This window comes from Neovison vison, chromosome 10 (genome assembly GCF_020171115.1).
Source record: "Neovison vison isolate M4711 chromosome 10, ASM_NN_V1, whole genome shotgun sequence".
Lineage (NCBI taxonomy): Eukaryota > Metazoa > Chordata > Mammalia > Carnivora > Mustelidae > Neogale > Neogale vison.
The window spans coordinates 74,144,602-74,159,034 of NC_058100.1; the positions used below are offsets into that span (position 1 = coordinate 74,144,602).

A 14,433-nucleotide genomic window follows, 5' to 3' on the forward strand; every position below is an offset into this window, starting at 1 on the left:
AAATGCTACAATTTATGGACTTTTTTCTTTCCCTTCAGAGAGCCTAGTTGTTAAACATTTCCCAGCCTACAAATGAGCAGACAGGGGCCAGAGTAGATGAAAAGCTCAGATGATCCCAGATGTCTCAGAAACTCATTCAACCTGCTCCTTTACCTTAACTTGGGCTACTTTTGGGATACAGCCACAGACACCAAACAGAAGGCTGTCCAGTGAATATTGATCTTAAGTGGTAGGTTACCTTTTTTGATGCTAAGAACGACCCTGGATATTAAAAAAACAAACAAACAACAAAAAAAAAAAAACATGAAGCTGAGACTTTTCCAGGAAGGAGGTAGTTTACAAACAGAACGGTCTGCCTCATTCGCTTGAGCTCAAGTTGTAAACTTTCATTTAGAAAAGGAAACACACACACACACACACACACACACACACCACACACACACTTTCCACGTCAGTTGATCTCAAACAGAAAGCAGATCATCCGTCTCCTGAGGCCCACACCTCTTGGGAGGCTTCCGGGGTAGGTTTACAGACAAAGGACTCACTAAAACTGGTTCCCAGGAAGGTGCTGCGACTGAGTTTTAATGGTGCCCTCGATTCCCAGGCACCCCTGTGCTGAGACAGTTAATCTTCAAAGAATTGTTTATGAAAACAACCAATGGCTTTTCTCCTTTACTTCAAAAAGATAAAATACTTTTGTGCTTTCAAAATTGAAAATATCAAGTTAAATCAAGCCATCAATACTTACACTTAAAGTACAAAACAGTCATTAGCCTAATAAAACTATTCCAAAGTGCTGCTGAGAGGTCTGCTTTCAAACAAGCATGCGAAGTAAGTGACTCGGTGTGGGAGACAAGTCCCACCGGCTGCTCCCCAGAGCTCTGGGACCCCGCAAGAACAGATGGCAGGTGGCGACCACACGCGAACCACTAACAGGTCTTTGATGCTACAAACAAAAAGACAGCTCCCTGAATATGTCCCTCCACTACCACTAACCTAGCTCGGCTGTCTCACACTACAGCGTCTCTACACAGTAATGTATTTAAAGTGAGTCTTACACATCTGGAAGATGCTGGTTTGTCTCGGTGTCATTCTGAGCTCTCCAATCCTTAATCCCTCTTTCCACTTAGTTTATGGGACTCAATGAACTGTTTCTAGAGTTAAAAGATGAGGCTAATGGGCAGTGTTGTGGTGGTAGCCGTGGCATAAAATCTAATCCTAGACTCTATTTTTTTTTATTTTTTTTTTTTGAAGATTTTATTTATTTGTCAGAGAGAGAGAGAGGGAGAGCACACAAGCAGGGGGAGCAGCAGGCAGAGGGAGAAGCAGACTCCCCGCTGTGAGCAGGGAGCCCGATGCGGGACTCAATCCCAGGACCCCCCCGGGATCATGACCTGAGCGGGAGGCAGTAGTTTAACCAACTGAGCCACCCGGGCACCCCTAATCCTAGACTTCAAAAGCCACGGTTTTCACCAATTCTGCTGCAATGTTGGTATCGATTCAGTCTGGAGGCTCCAGAGCATCGTCCGCATCTGCACTGATTACCGTGCGGTCAAAGTTTCTCAATGTGGTAAGAGAGAGAGGAAGGCCTCCGCTTCTCCCTACTAACGTGAACAATGCAATCCCTGCATATGAGCTTCCAAACCAATTCTGCTGCTCTCTCACTAAAAAACACTTTGCCAAAGAAATAAGCACACCTTCACCTCACTGTAGACTTGGAGGCTTCGCCTTGCTTTGCCTCTTCCTCATCACATCTTTAAAACTAGCACAGCCCCAAACAACCTGAAGTTTAAAAGAAGGTAAACGTGCAGTAGAAAATAGGGTAAGACGAACAGAAAAGAGAAAGTCTCTTCTAACTGGGACAGCCCCGCATGTTGTTTCAAGTTATCCAGCTGAACGTTTTACTCAGAGATGCCTCCGGATTTCAAGACCCGGTTTCTTCCTAAAAGCCATCACGTAACCAGGCTGTGTACCACGGGGGTGTCACCATCCCACCCAGAGAGCCGACGGCACTTCCAAGCTAGAGGCGGGCTCCCCTGCTCTCACTGGTTGTTGCAAACACCATCTTAAACCCCAGGTTTAAAACACCTTCCTATGTTGCAACAGACTAGGAGGCTCCGAGCTCTGTTCACAGGTTGAGACAAGATCACACATGCGGCTGAGAAACCCACCGCGATGCAAGAGGTCTTTTCTGCGAATTGCTTACATAGGTTACTCTTCAAGCCAGACAGAATCTCTCCCACAGCACTGCTCCGATTTTAGTGTGTGTGGACAGGCATGACTGCTTTCCTTCACTGCTTGTGCACAGCTCACTTTTTGTTTTTCCAGAGAACACACTTAGTTGTGAAGATATGACCAACTGCAGTTAACATTTCTCCAAATAATACACGCAAAACATAACTGTTTTCCTGGCCAAAGGGTCCCAGTAAGGCAAAAGGAGTAACTTTGTTCTTAACTGCTCTTGCGAACCATAGCTAGCTGCTAAACCCCACCAAAAATTTAACACAAAGCTCAAAATATTAGAAAGAAAGGAAGGAAGGAAGGAAGGAGTGAAGGAAGGAAGAGGGAGGTGGAGCTTGGACTCCAATTAAGGCATTTTTATATACAGTCCAACTTGAGTCATATTCAAAGGGAATCTTAAAAAGGCATTTCAATGGGGAATGGCAAAAATCACAATAGTCTATTATTAGCATTGTAGAACTATTAACTGCTCACTTCAAAGGTAATCATGTTGAATGTCTCTCTGTTTCTTTATTCCTCGGTTCTCTCATTCCACAAGTGCATAGGTTATGTTTTCTGTAAATCTGGGGAAAACGGGCCAGGGGTGGGTGGTCCATCCAGGCCAGACACAGTGAACGGTCCATGACTGTTCAGTACAGAAGGAAACTGGGAAAGAAAGTAAAACACATTATCATCCTATTACTCAACCCCAACTTTCACTTTCTGTCCCTGCCAGAGTCCCTGAGGCAGAATGTGAAAACCACCTGTAGTGGCTCACGGGACAAAGGTAGTAACCATTTATCACCGAAGAATAGGATGTCACAGCAAAAACGTTAAAGAAAAAAGCGTTTGTCCTTCATGTTAAATAATAACGTTCTCTGGCCTACCTTGATGGAAAGAACAAACCAGAACCTTCCCTCATAGCCTCAAGTATACAGGTTTACGTTTAACTTCACACAAAGGTTTTAGAAAGTTCACCCATGCCCTATAGAGTGTAACTCAATTACAAACCAAATCATAGACTGTCAAAAGGATATTCAGAAAGAGATGCCCATCTATGAACTCTATGTATAACTGGTGCAAATAGCTACAGGGTGCTCATGCTAGAACAGAGTCCTCCATCATGTGTTCTAAGACCAGTTCTATAGGGAGAACACTGCTGGAGCACTGTGCCTTTGCTTAATGTCTTAGATCATTCTAGAACTCCATCATCTGTGAGAGACAAAGAAAAATGTAAAAATAAAATATGAAACATTCTCAACACTTTCTATTCAATAATTCAGAAGCTTAAAAAAAAAAAGTAGCTTTTTTAATTTTCTTTTTTTTCTTTACCATTTCATTTCCAAAAGAACAAATGAAAAGTTAAATTGCAAAGTATAAGAAAATTTCCCAGCGAGCCACCCCAAAATAAGTGAATGAGTCAACCAAAATAAACTCTGCAAGTTGTAAAGTCTAGATGCTGGGGGAAAAATAATGGTTGAACGCTCTGAGACCTTCCCTGTGATCTCAGTTAAGGGATACTACAATATCCACTTTTTTAAAACATGTATTTAAAATGTTTGTAAGTATCAATTCTAAATGAGTGAGAAACAGAGGAGTATTTGATAGACCATTCTCAAAAGTTTTCTCTTTTTTAAAAATCCTCAGGTAAAAGTGGAGATCTATGTGCAGATTCTCCTGCCAATTTTCTCACACACACACACACACATTTATATTTGACTTTTTTTTAAAAAAAAAAAGGGGGGGGAGATTTCTAGCACTTAAAATAACAAAGAAATTGGGTGTGTTTAAAAATCTACACAGTGCTGAACAATTCTGGGTCTAACTGAAATGCATGGAACAGTAAAGAATGCAAAGGAAGGGGCACCTGGGTGGCTCGGTGGGTTAAAGCCTCTGCCTTTGGCTCAGGTCATGATCCCGGGGTTCTGGGATCGAGCCCCGCATCGGGTTCTCTGCTCAGCAGGGAGCTTGCTTCCTCCTCTCTGCCTGCCTCCCTGCCTATTTGTGATCTCTATCTGTCAAATAAATAAATAAAATCTTTAAAAAAAAAAAAAGAATGCAAAGGAAGCGCAGCTCTGCATATCTGCCAGAGCTGTCCACTGGCTTGCGTTAACCCTCGGAAAGCGTATTTATTAAACAGAAGTTTTGTAAGGATGAGGAGTGAAGACACTGTCTTTCGCCTCTTTCTGCCTGTGCCAGGCCCCAACTGCAGGAGACGGGCTTGGAGATGACTCACCTGGAAGAGTGTGTTAGCACCTTGCAGTCTGGCTGGACTCAGGGGAGCGACGGGGCTGAGAGTACTCCAGAAGTGGATGCTGGAGAGCAAGGGGCTGGGCGTCAGCAAGATGGGCGTCTGCAAAATGCAAAACAAAACCAGTCACTAGGTGACTCACCAGGATGTGTTTCCACCTTATAGTAACACACCAAGAGCCCTGAACTCAAATCTTTTTTTAAAGATTTATTTGAGAGAGAGCGAGCGCGTGTGCGCGCACATGTGCACTAGCGGGAGGAGGGGCGGAGGGAGAGGGAAAGCAGACTCCAGGCTAAGCACAAAGCCCAGTTCAGGGCTTGATCCCAGGACTCTAGGATCATGAACTGAGCTGAAGGCAGATCCTTCAATGACTGAGCCACCCAGACGCCCCAACCCTGAACTCAAATATTGTCCTCTTCTCCGCTAAGTAGGTCTGAGATTTTTCATGAGAAGAAACTCAGAAATTATTTTTACAACCTAAGTAAGATAAAGGGCAAAATATTTTCTAACATGTTTTGTAGGATCTTTCCCAAACCGAGAGCCCAATCTGGTCACGTGCAGAAAAATAACGGGTAACTAAAGTCACAAACACAGTTCTCCTTAGTAACGGGGAGCCTGGGAGTCATCTATTTAAATGCTACAGGGTTGGCGCCTGGATGGCTCAGTCAGCTAAGCGTCAGACTCTTGATTTTGACTCAGGTCATGATCTCAGGCTCCTGGGATCAAGCCCCACGTTGGGCTCTGGGCTCAGCACAGAGTCTGCCCCTCCTGCCCCACTCATGCTCACTCTGTCTCTAAAAAACAAAACAAATTTTTGAGAGATTCTCTCTCTTCCTCTCCCTCCCCATCCCCTTTCCTCTCTTAAATAAATAAATGTTACAGGACACGAGCAAGTTAAGAAATAGCTAATGTAACTATACAACTTTGTTTCTCAACATCACACCAACTGGTTTTCTTCAGGTTCTCAGGATTTACTGTTTTCTAGCTTTGACGCTATCATTATTTTTCTATAACATACCACTGAGTCTTATAAGGACTCCCCTCCAAAAAAGCGAGAGTGACAGTAGTTGCTTTACGAGGAGCCTGACAAGTATTTCTTGGCTTGCAGAGACAATGAGTCCTTTCAGAGCCCTTCTAGAGCCCCTCCAACCCTTGCCTGCAGCAGCTCTGATCAGGTGCGGAACCGGGTGACTCCCACGGGGGTCAAGTCCACCTTTCTCGTGCAGACCCAAGCAGCGGCACGAGAACGGACGGTTATCAATTCTGGATTTGTTTTAAAAGGGGAGTCAACGCAATCATCAGTGGCCCCAGAAAGCAAGAGGCCGTTACCTGTGAGAAAAGGGCTGGCGTCAGAGAAGCTGTAGGGAGAGACGGGCTCAGTATCCCCAGCGGGCTCGGGTCGCTGCCTGTGATCACCAGGATGGGCGCCAGCTCTAACCCTTTGGGTTTCTTGGATCTTGAGGAATTACTTGTTTTGTCCTTTTCCAGCAAAGCCGAATCCTGGTCTTTAGGTTCTAGTGACAAGTTCTCTGGAAGCTCCATGGGCTGTGATGCTACTGACTCGAGGTCGGTGTCAAGGTCGGGGTGCGGACTCAGTGGTGGCGAAGGTGTCCTCGGGGGCTCCTGCATAGAAGGGGAGGCCGAGGGCCCAGGGGATGCGGCAAAGGTGGCGGAGCCGCTGGGGGCAGAGGCCGGGGCTTCCAGGGCAGGCAGTCTGGGGGAAGCCAAAGTCTCCAAGGCTCGGAGAGGGTCTTCTGAAGACGGAGAAATGCCCGGGCTAGCCGACGCGGCGGCAGCAACAGGTTCAACCGGAAGCTTCTTGGAAGGCGTTGTTACAAATCTGATGACAGATGGTGTTGGCTCCTGGGGTGGCTTCTTCTCTGCCAGCTTCTCAGCCGGACTCTCGATCTTTATAGGTCTGAAGAGCTTCTTGTTGGAGGAGTTCAAAGAGTTGAGCGTGAAGGAAGAATACAAGCCGGAGTGGATGTAGTCATTGCGGCTAGAGGCCCGGGCCCCGGGCTGCAGGGGCTTCTCTCTGCCCCCGCTCTCGGCATCCCTGGAGCCGCTGCCCACCTCGCTGCAGCTCATGACCTCACAGTCTCCCTCGGTCCTGCCCACGGTCAGGGGGTCCATTTTCAAAATCTCTGGGTAAGACACAAACTTGTACACAAACTTCTGACCATTCACTTTTTTAATGATATTCTGTAGATAAATGAAAAAAGCATGCTTACACTTTCTTGTCAATGCACTTCCCACAGCTCAGAAGAAACAGACCTAATAAGGGTCTCTATTGGGCAAGCAGTTTCCTTAAGAGCTTCAAAATCACCCACATTGATCTAGCTGTACCAAACCCAGGTCCTAGCACTATGGAGCCGAAGCGGAGTGTATTTAAATGTCTTATGAACAACTGACATGACCTATTACGTAAGTAAAAGAGAGGTTTCAGTTGCCTGATACCCTCAAGCAAATTATCTGTATTAAGTCAAAGGTCCCTGAACTGCGGTCTCGAACAATCCCAAAGTGCCAGCCGTTCGCATCCTGAGTGAGCACAAAGGAAGAAAACGTTCTGTCTGCTGGACCCTCTACTTCCTTCTGCAGCTCCGGTCCTTCCTTACCCCACACCCCCATGGGGAAAACGGATAAGAACAACCACTTAAAGGTGAAAAAAATTAGGATCTCAGTTTCTCATTTTAACTTTATCCATTTAAGCTATTCGTTTCACCTCAGAGCCCAAAAACGTATCCAAAATAATAAGAAATTAAACAAAAAATAAACTTTAGGGGCGCCTGGGTGGCTCAGTGGGTTAAAGCCTCTGCCTTCGGCTCAGGTCATGATCCCAGCGTCCTGGGATCAAGCCCTGCATCGGGCTCTCTGCTCAGTAGGGAGCCTGCTTCCTCCTCTCTCTCTGCCTGCCTCTCTGCCTACTTGTGATCTGTCTGTCAAGTAAATAAATAAAATCTTTAAAAAAAATAATAAAATAAAAAAAATAAACTTTAACTAAGAAATCAAATCTGTGCACTAACAGCTATTATTTAAAGTATTAATCTGGTTTCTCTGGGTTAAATTAAAAAGTGAAGCTACAAACCGGCATGTATGTGACAACTTTTAAATTGTGATACACATGAGAATGTTTTATTTTGTCCTCAAGAATCTCAAATTTCCTCTTCCTTATTCCCAACCCTATACTCACTTTTTCTTTAAAGACAACTGCAACTAGGAACAACGCATGCGTGAAAAGTGGGAACTAGAGCTGAACACTGACATGTTTCCCCCCCCCAATCCCAAACTGCTGAAGTTATGAAATAAACTGGATCAATAAAGCCAGGACAGTGATCATTTTACAGTGTACACAAGTATCAAATCATTATGCTGGACTGCTACAACTAATATAATGTTTTATGTCAATTACACCTCAGTTTAAAAAGGTTTCAAAAATAAACCAGGATGTTAGTCCCTTATAACCTCATCAGGAGAGAGGAACCGTTCTTGATCTGAGGCGGATGTATATTACCTTTACATAATAGTATCTGAGAGCTCGGCTGAGTTTGTCGTAATTCATATTAGGCTTATTCTTACGAATCCCCCAGAGACGAGCCACCTCTTCCGCCTGCAAGAGCTTGAACTCCCCATCGTTAGAGGTCCAGCTGATCATGTGCTTGTTCTGAGGCTCCTGTAGGAGCTGAAGGAGGAACTGCCACAGGGTGATCGCACTGTCCATAGCAGTGAGCTGAAAGAAGCACACAGGTAAGACACATGAGAAATTAACAGCCGGCACTGACAGGACACACACCGTACACAAGGCACTGTGCTCCAGAAGCATTACTTCCTTTCCTTCCCACAACAGTCCAATCCTACGAAACAGACAGCCTTGCAGCCTCGTTTCACATTTGAAAAAACAGATTCAGAAAAGAGTTAAGTCCGAGGCCAAGGAGGTAAACGGTGGAGCTGACATTTAAACCCAGGCAATCTGGACCCAGAGCCCGAACTCTTAAGCAAGGCACACTGCTTAAGAAAAGTCTTGCTGGGGCACCTGGGTGGTTCAGTGGGTTGAGCCGCTACCTTCGGCTCAGGTCATGATCTCAGGGTCCTGGGATCGAGTCCTGCATTGGGCTCTCTGCTCAGCGGGGAGCCTGCTTCCCCCTCTCTCTCTGCCTGCCTCTCTGCCTACTGTGATCTCGCTCTGTCAAATAAATAAATAAAATCTTTAAAAAAGAAAAAAGGAAAGCCTTGCTGGAAGATAAAGTGAGTTCCTTAAGTCACAGGAGCAGTGTGATGACTGCCGATCGTCAGAGGACTGCTGTTACTGAAGTTTTATAGAAGCTCGTGGCTCTATCCTCTGAGCCCACCATTTAAATCAAGCAACTTGGTTTATTTGCCAGAAGTATGTGTGTCTTCTGGCAAATAAACCAAGTGGCCCGAAGATGTAGGGAGTAATCGTAACCTACTCTTGTTCCACTGGCATTTCTCCTCCAAATCCTTTCGTTCTCATAAATTAATTTACATTTAAATTGGCAGCAGTGAAAATTCATAAAATGCTCCCTGATTTAATTTACAAGTTCTGTCACCTTTTTAGTTTTTTAAAGGAGGCTCCATTCCCAATGTGGGGCCTGAACTCACGACACTGAGATTAAGAATCACGTGCTCTACCGACGGAGCCAGCCCGGTGCCCCTATAGATCCTCCTTCTTTGATGACTGGCCTTTATTTAACAAGACATGAAATGAAAAATCATTCAATGTCTCAGGTTTTAGGATTTCCCTGTTTAGGCCAGAGTTTCTCAATTTTGGCTCCTCTGATATTTTGGGCCAGAGAATTCTTTATTCCTAAAGGAATTTTTTTTTAAGATTTATTTATTTGGGGGCGCCTGTATGGCTTAGTCATTAGGCATCTGCCTTCCGGCTCAGGACGTGGCCTCAGGGTCCAGGGAGCTAGCCCCATATTGGGCTCTCTCTACCACTCCCCCTGCTTGTGTTCCCTCTCTCGCTCTCTGTCAAATAAATAAATAAAATCTTTAAAAAAAAAAAAAGATTTATTTATTTGGGGCACCTGCCTTCAGCTCAGGTCATGATCTCAGGATCCTGGGGTCACACCCCACGTCAGGCTTCCATTTATATGAAATGTCCAGAATAGGCAAATGTATTCAACACAAAAAGCAGATCAGTGGTTGTTAGGGGCTGGATGGAGAGACGAATGGGGAGTGACTGTTTATGGGTTGATGGAAATATTCTGAACTTAAGATTGTGGTGGTGGTTACAAACTCTGAATATACTAAAACCACCACACTGTACGACTTAAGTAGATGAATTTTATCTCAATAAAGATGTTAAAAACAAACACTATAAATATTACAAAACCATAGGTCTTAGGAGCCTAATTCTAACAATGTGTAACTCACAAAGGATGGGATCCTTGAAGGTCAACTATGTCTGCTCCCAAAAAAGGCAGGAGATGAGAAACTACCGGAAGATAGCTGGGCTTCTAGAACTTTTCCGAGACACTCAAAATGTCCTTCGATAATCCTCAACTACCGCTTTGAAGCTAGTTACAGATACTGTCATCCAAAAGTAGAGATGGGAAAATAAAAAAGAATAGGAAACAGGAGTAGTCTCCAGTCACATAGTTAATGGAGAGGCTGAGCCCAGGAATCCAAGTCTCTCTCCTCCCAGTCACCAATCTGTTCCTCAGGAGAACCACTCCCTAGGTGGGTAACTGCATCCACAGGGCAGTACAATTAGATACTAAGTGATAATGGCCTACAAATTGGAAGTGTGACTTTGATGCTAAGTAACCCTCCCCTGCTAACCTTTCCCATAGCCTCACTTAAAAGGAGTTAAAAGAGTAGTTTTAGGGGTTACCAGGCTGGCTCAGGCAGTAGAGCATGAGACTTCTGATCTTAGGATTGTGAGTTCAAACCTCAGGCTGAGAACAGGGCTTACTTAAATAAAAAAGAGTGATTTTATAGTCTGATCCATCAAGTATTGGGGGACGGCGGGAGGGGGATGCCATTTCTCTCAATTTACCAGAGACCTTTTCTTCTAATGATGTCTGCTCATGGCTAGTTACTTTTTTAATTATACATGCTTTCCACTTAAATGACTTATTTTTTTTTATTTTAGTCTAAACCTGTTAAAAGTACTCCCTAGTAAATTTTAGCTTAACCAAAGAACTGTCTCCATATTTCCAGACACCGTCTTCATACCAAGAATGCCTAGCGGGGCTCCTGGTGACTTATCAGTTAGGTGTCTGACTCTTGATCTCAGCTCAGGTCTTGATCTCAGGGTCCTGAGTTCAAGCCCCATACTGGGCTCCCATGGAGCTTACTTTAAAAAACAAAACAAAACAAAACAAAAAAAACAATGCTGATAGAGGTCGCGTATGAATGTGGGGGGGGAGGCAGAGAGAGAACACGAAGGGGAGAGGAGACAGGGAGGGAAGGGATAGCGAGAGGGAGGGGAACAGATGAAGGGCAGAGCTAAAATCTCAGAACAATTACAAATTTGGTGCCTGTAATTCTATTGGTTCTTAGAAGAATTGCCATACTAAATTCTATAGTCTTAATACCTACTATGTAGATAATGCTTGAGCCCCATGGGTTTATAATGGTTAAGATAAACACGCAAAGACAGAAATAAGCATCAACATCTCCACAGTGAGCACAGGAGTGCCATCCTGGGCAAAGAAGAGGGTCCCCCAAGTATGCGCGCACCCACAGGGGCTCAGGTTTCACCTTTCAACTTCTACTTTCCCTTCTGGTTATTAAGGGAGCGCAGGGACTGAGTCAAATGCTGGTGAGCTGCTGCTGCTGCTGCTGCTGCTGCTGCTACTTTGGGGCAAAACCTAACTGTAGTGGAAAATGCTGATGCTTTTTTAGTACTTTACAGTGCCTCTGGGATAGAAGGTTGTTTAGAATCAAAGGACATTGTGGTTTTGGAATGAAGCACTGGAAAAGAATGTTCTTTTGCAAAAAACTAACATGGATATGAAATGGACATCTTCAGTGGGTGATTTAAAGGAATATTTTACTCATTCAATTCTAGTATCAGGTCATACTCTATTGAAAAGTTGGGTGGACCTCTGGGTATACAGTCAAGCTGAACTCTTCATTTCAGTTTCTTAAAAATGCGCTATCAGGGGCGCCTGGGTGGCTCAGTCGTTAAGCCTCTGCCTTCAGCTCAGGTCATGATCTTCAGGGTCCTGGGATCAAGCCCCGTATCAGACTCTCTGCTCAGCGGGGAGCCTACTTCTCTGCCTACTTGTGATCTCTCTCTCTCTCTCTCTCTCTCTGTGTGTCAAATAAATAAATAAATAATTTTTTTAAAAAAGGTGTGCTATCAATGTGAAATTCAATTATTTCCTCAGGCATAAAAGAGAACTAAGGAAAAAAACTTCCAGAAGGCAGTTATTAAAAAGGTGAAATGATGAGTCGAAAAATACAAATACTTTTATTCTAACTAATCAATAAAAACATTTACTTTGTCACACAAAAGCTCAAGTTTTCTAAAATTACACTTCAAGAAGAGCTTTTCAGAAGTGTAACAAGGGAGAGAAATACTTAACTGTTACAAATAAAAGAACATGACTGAGAGTTAAATGTTGAAACTGATTCTACCTTAACACTTCAAAGACAGATCCCAGAGGTAAACTGAAAGAAAGCATGTTGAAATAACCTATTAGGGAAAGGAAGTCTCTAGTAAATGAAACTTTTTCCACCCTAAACATGTTTATAATACACACAGCCCAGTTGCTGTGGTGACCCAGAGCCCAACTATTTTTCAGAAACAGCAGCTAAGATCCAAATATTAAAGGTCTCCAAATTCAGCGTGCTGCTTAAATAAAACCAAACCAAATTATGTATTAAGACTAGTTTTGAATTAAAATCACCATCGTTTATGAGAAGTAACCAGGAATCTCTTCACTGTTCAGTACCCTATATTACGAAAATAGTAAATGTATAGTTACATTGCCCTAAAACTTGAAAACAGTATTTCCCTAAGAATGTAATGCATTTCACTTTTGCAGTTTTAAATAAAATCAAAGAAAGGGAGTGCCTGACGGGGAGGTGGGGGAGGGTGGACAGAATCCTACAACATCTTCATGAAAACACCACTGACAGTCCTAAATATTAAAGCACCAAGTTTTCCCTCGCAGTGGGGTGGTGGCTAGGAGCGCGCAAAGGGGAAGGGAGGACCTGACCCACCGCTGTGATGAGGAAGAGACTCCAGAGTGAATGCCCTAAACTTCAAATAGCAACAGCCTGTGTGTGGTTTTTTTTTTTTTTTTTAACTACTTCCATCAGTCAACAATACCCCTTATTTCCTGCCAGGGTCGGTTAATTAATATTCCTCCCCCCAAAGATGTTTCCAATTGATCCTCCCAGGAACCAAGAAGCGACCAGCCTCGCCGCGGCTGTACATTAAGCGGAAAGTCAAGGGGGGAGGGGGCTCGCGGGACAGAAGTAGAAAAAGAAATGAAACTTGACACCGGATGAAGAGCGAGCTTGGGGAGAAGAAGAAACTTCGGCGACCGCGTGCCCCAGCGCAGATCAAAGTCCGGGGAAGAGCCGCAACCTCACGCGGCCTCGGGAAGCGCTGAATTACTGTACTTTCATTTTCCAACTTCCTGTCACCACAAAGAGTCAGAACTCACCCCCTCCCCGGCCGAAGAGCCACTGTCACCCTGTGCCCCAGGGACCTGAGGGGCCACGCGCGGCCCCGGACGCTCCGCGGTCCACCTGCGCGCCCCGCGGCTGGGGCTGCGGGCAGGGCAAGGAGGGCCGGGGGCGGGTCCCGGGGGAGCGCGCGCCCGCCCCCGCGTCCGCCGCCACGCTCACTTCCTGTTGTGCTGCCGGCCCATCCCTGCCTCCCGGCCCCGGCCCCCGCTCCCCTTTCCCCGCGGCGGGGGGCGGCGGTCGCGAGAGCCCCAAGGGGCGCGGGGTGGACGGGGCGCGCGGGGCCGGCCGCTCACCGAGGCCGGGCGCGGGGCTGCCTCTGGGTCTCCGCCTGGAGCGCGATGCTTCTCTCTGCCTGCCGCCTCCTCACGCCAGGAGCTCGAGGACGGCGCGGCAGCGGCAGCGGCTGCGACCCCCGCGGCGGAGCCGAAGAAGGCGGCGGCGGCCGAGCGGAGCCCGCCGGGTACCCGCAGCCGCCCGCATCGCCCGCCGCCGCCGCTCCCGCCGCGGCTCCTCGCGCCCCGCCCTCCCCGCCCCCGCACGCGGCGGCGGCGGGGGCGGCGCGGGTCGTGGGGCCGCTACCCGCCGGGCGCGCGCTCGGGGCGTTCCTCGCCGGGGCCCGGCCTGCCAGTCGCTCTGCGGCCGCCGCCACTCTCAAACCCCCCGGCTACGTCGGGGCCCTTCCCAGACGCCGCTGCCGCCGCGCGTCACTTCCGGGGCGGGAAGGGCGGAGCCGCTGCTGTCGGCGGTACGGGCTGGTGAGCGCCGGCGTCTTCGCGCCCCGGTTTCGGGAGCTCGCGGGGACGGCTTGGGGCGCGGTGCGAGTGTCCCCTGGAGTCCCGCACTGGCCGCTCTGCGCCGGACTAAGCGTCCGACCTAGTCCGGCGCCCCGGAGCTGCATCTGTGTGGGGCACTCCCGGACGGATGGGGAGAGGGGTTGCCGCCTGCCGGGCGGCGGTGGGGGGACCACCTGTGTTGTGGCTAAGTGAAAGCGTGAGAGCTTCTCTCTTCTGGGCCACTCGTCCTGCCTTTTCCCCGGCCGAGTGGACGGAGGACTTGGTGCTGCCGCAGCTTGCTGTCCCAAGGACCGGCTCCCGGGACACAACGAACACCCCCAGTGACTGTTAAATCAGCGCTGCAGCTCACTGGCCCGGGGTGTGACAGATGAAGTCAGCCCTGGAATCCAGTCGAGCTTTCACCCCTCACTGTCTTGGAGACCTTAATAACTTTCTTAACTTCCCAAAAAGTTTCATCGTCTGTGAAACGGAGAGAGCCCAGTCTCCTAGAACTGTGAC

The 14,433-nt window shown here is 46.9% G+C and overlaps 1 protein-coding gene across 3 annotated transcripts; it reads right to left on the reverse strand.

Annotated features, from left to right (window-relative positions):
* Positions 1–1,368: 1,368 nt before the first annotated feature.
* On the reverse strand, positions 1,369–13,568 carry ELK4 (ETS transcription factor ELK4). 3 transcript variants are annotated; one of them, XM_044267748.1, is made up of 5 exons: positions 13,435–13,568; positions 7,983–8,198; positions 5,801–6,673; positions 4,457–4,573; positions 1,369–2,886 (listed from the first exon to the last, which is right to left on the reverse strand). In XM_044267748.1, the coding sequence occupies exons 2-5, from the start codon at positions 8,187–8,189 to the stop codon at positions 2,788–2,790; spliced, it is 1,296 nt and encodes a 431-aa protein (XP_044123683.1). In that variant the 5' UTR covers positions 8,190–8,198; positions 13,435–13,568; the 3' UTR covers positions 1,369–2,787. The 3 variants fall into 3 exon arrangements, with proteins under 3 accessions (XP_044123683.1, XP_044123682.1, XP_044123681.1); XM_044267747.1 differs by lacking the exon at positions 13,435–13,568 and adding an exon at positions 13,117–13,196; XM_044267746.1 differs by lacking the exon at positions 13,435–13,568 and adding an exon at positions 10,670–10,685.
* Positions 13,569–14,433: the final 865 nt, after the last annotated feature.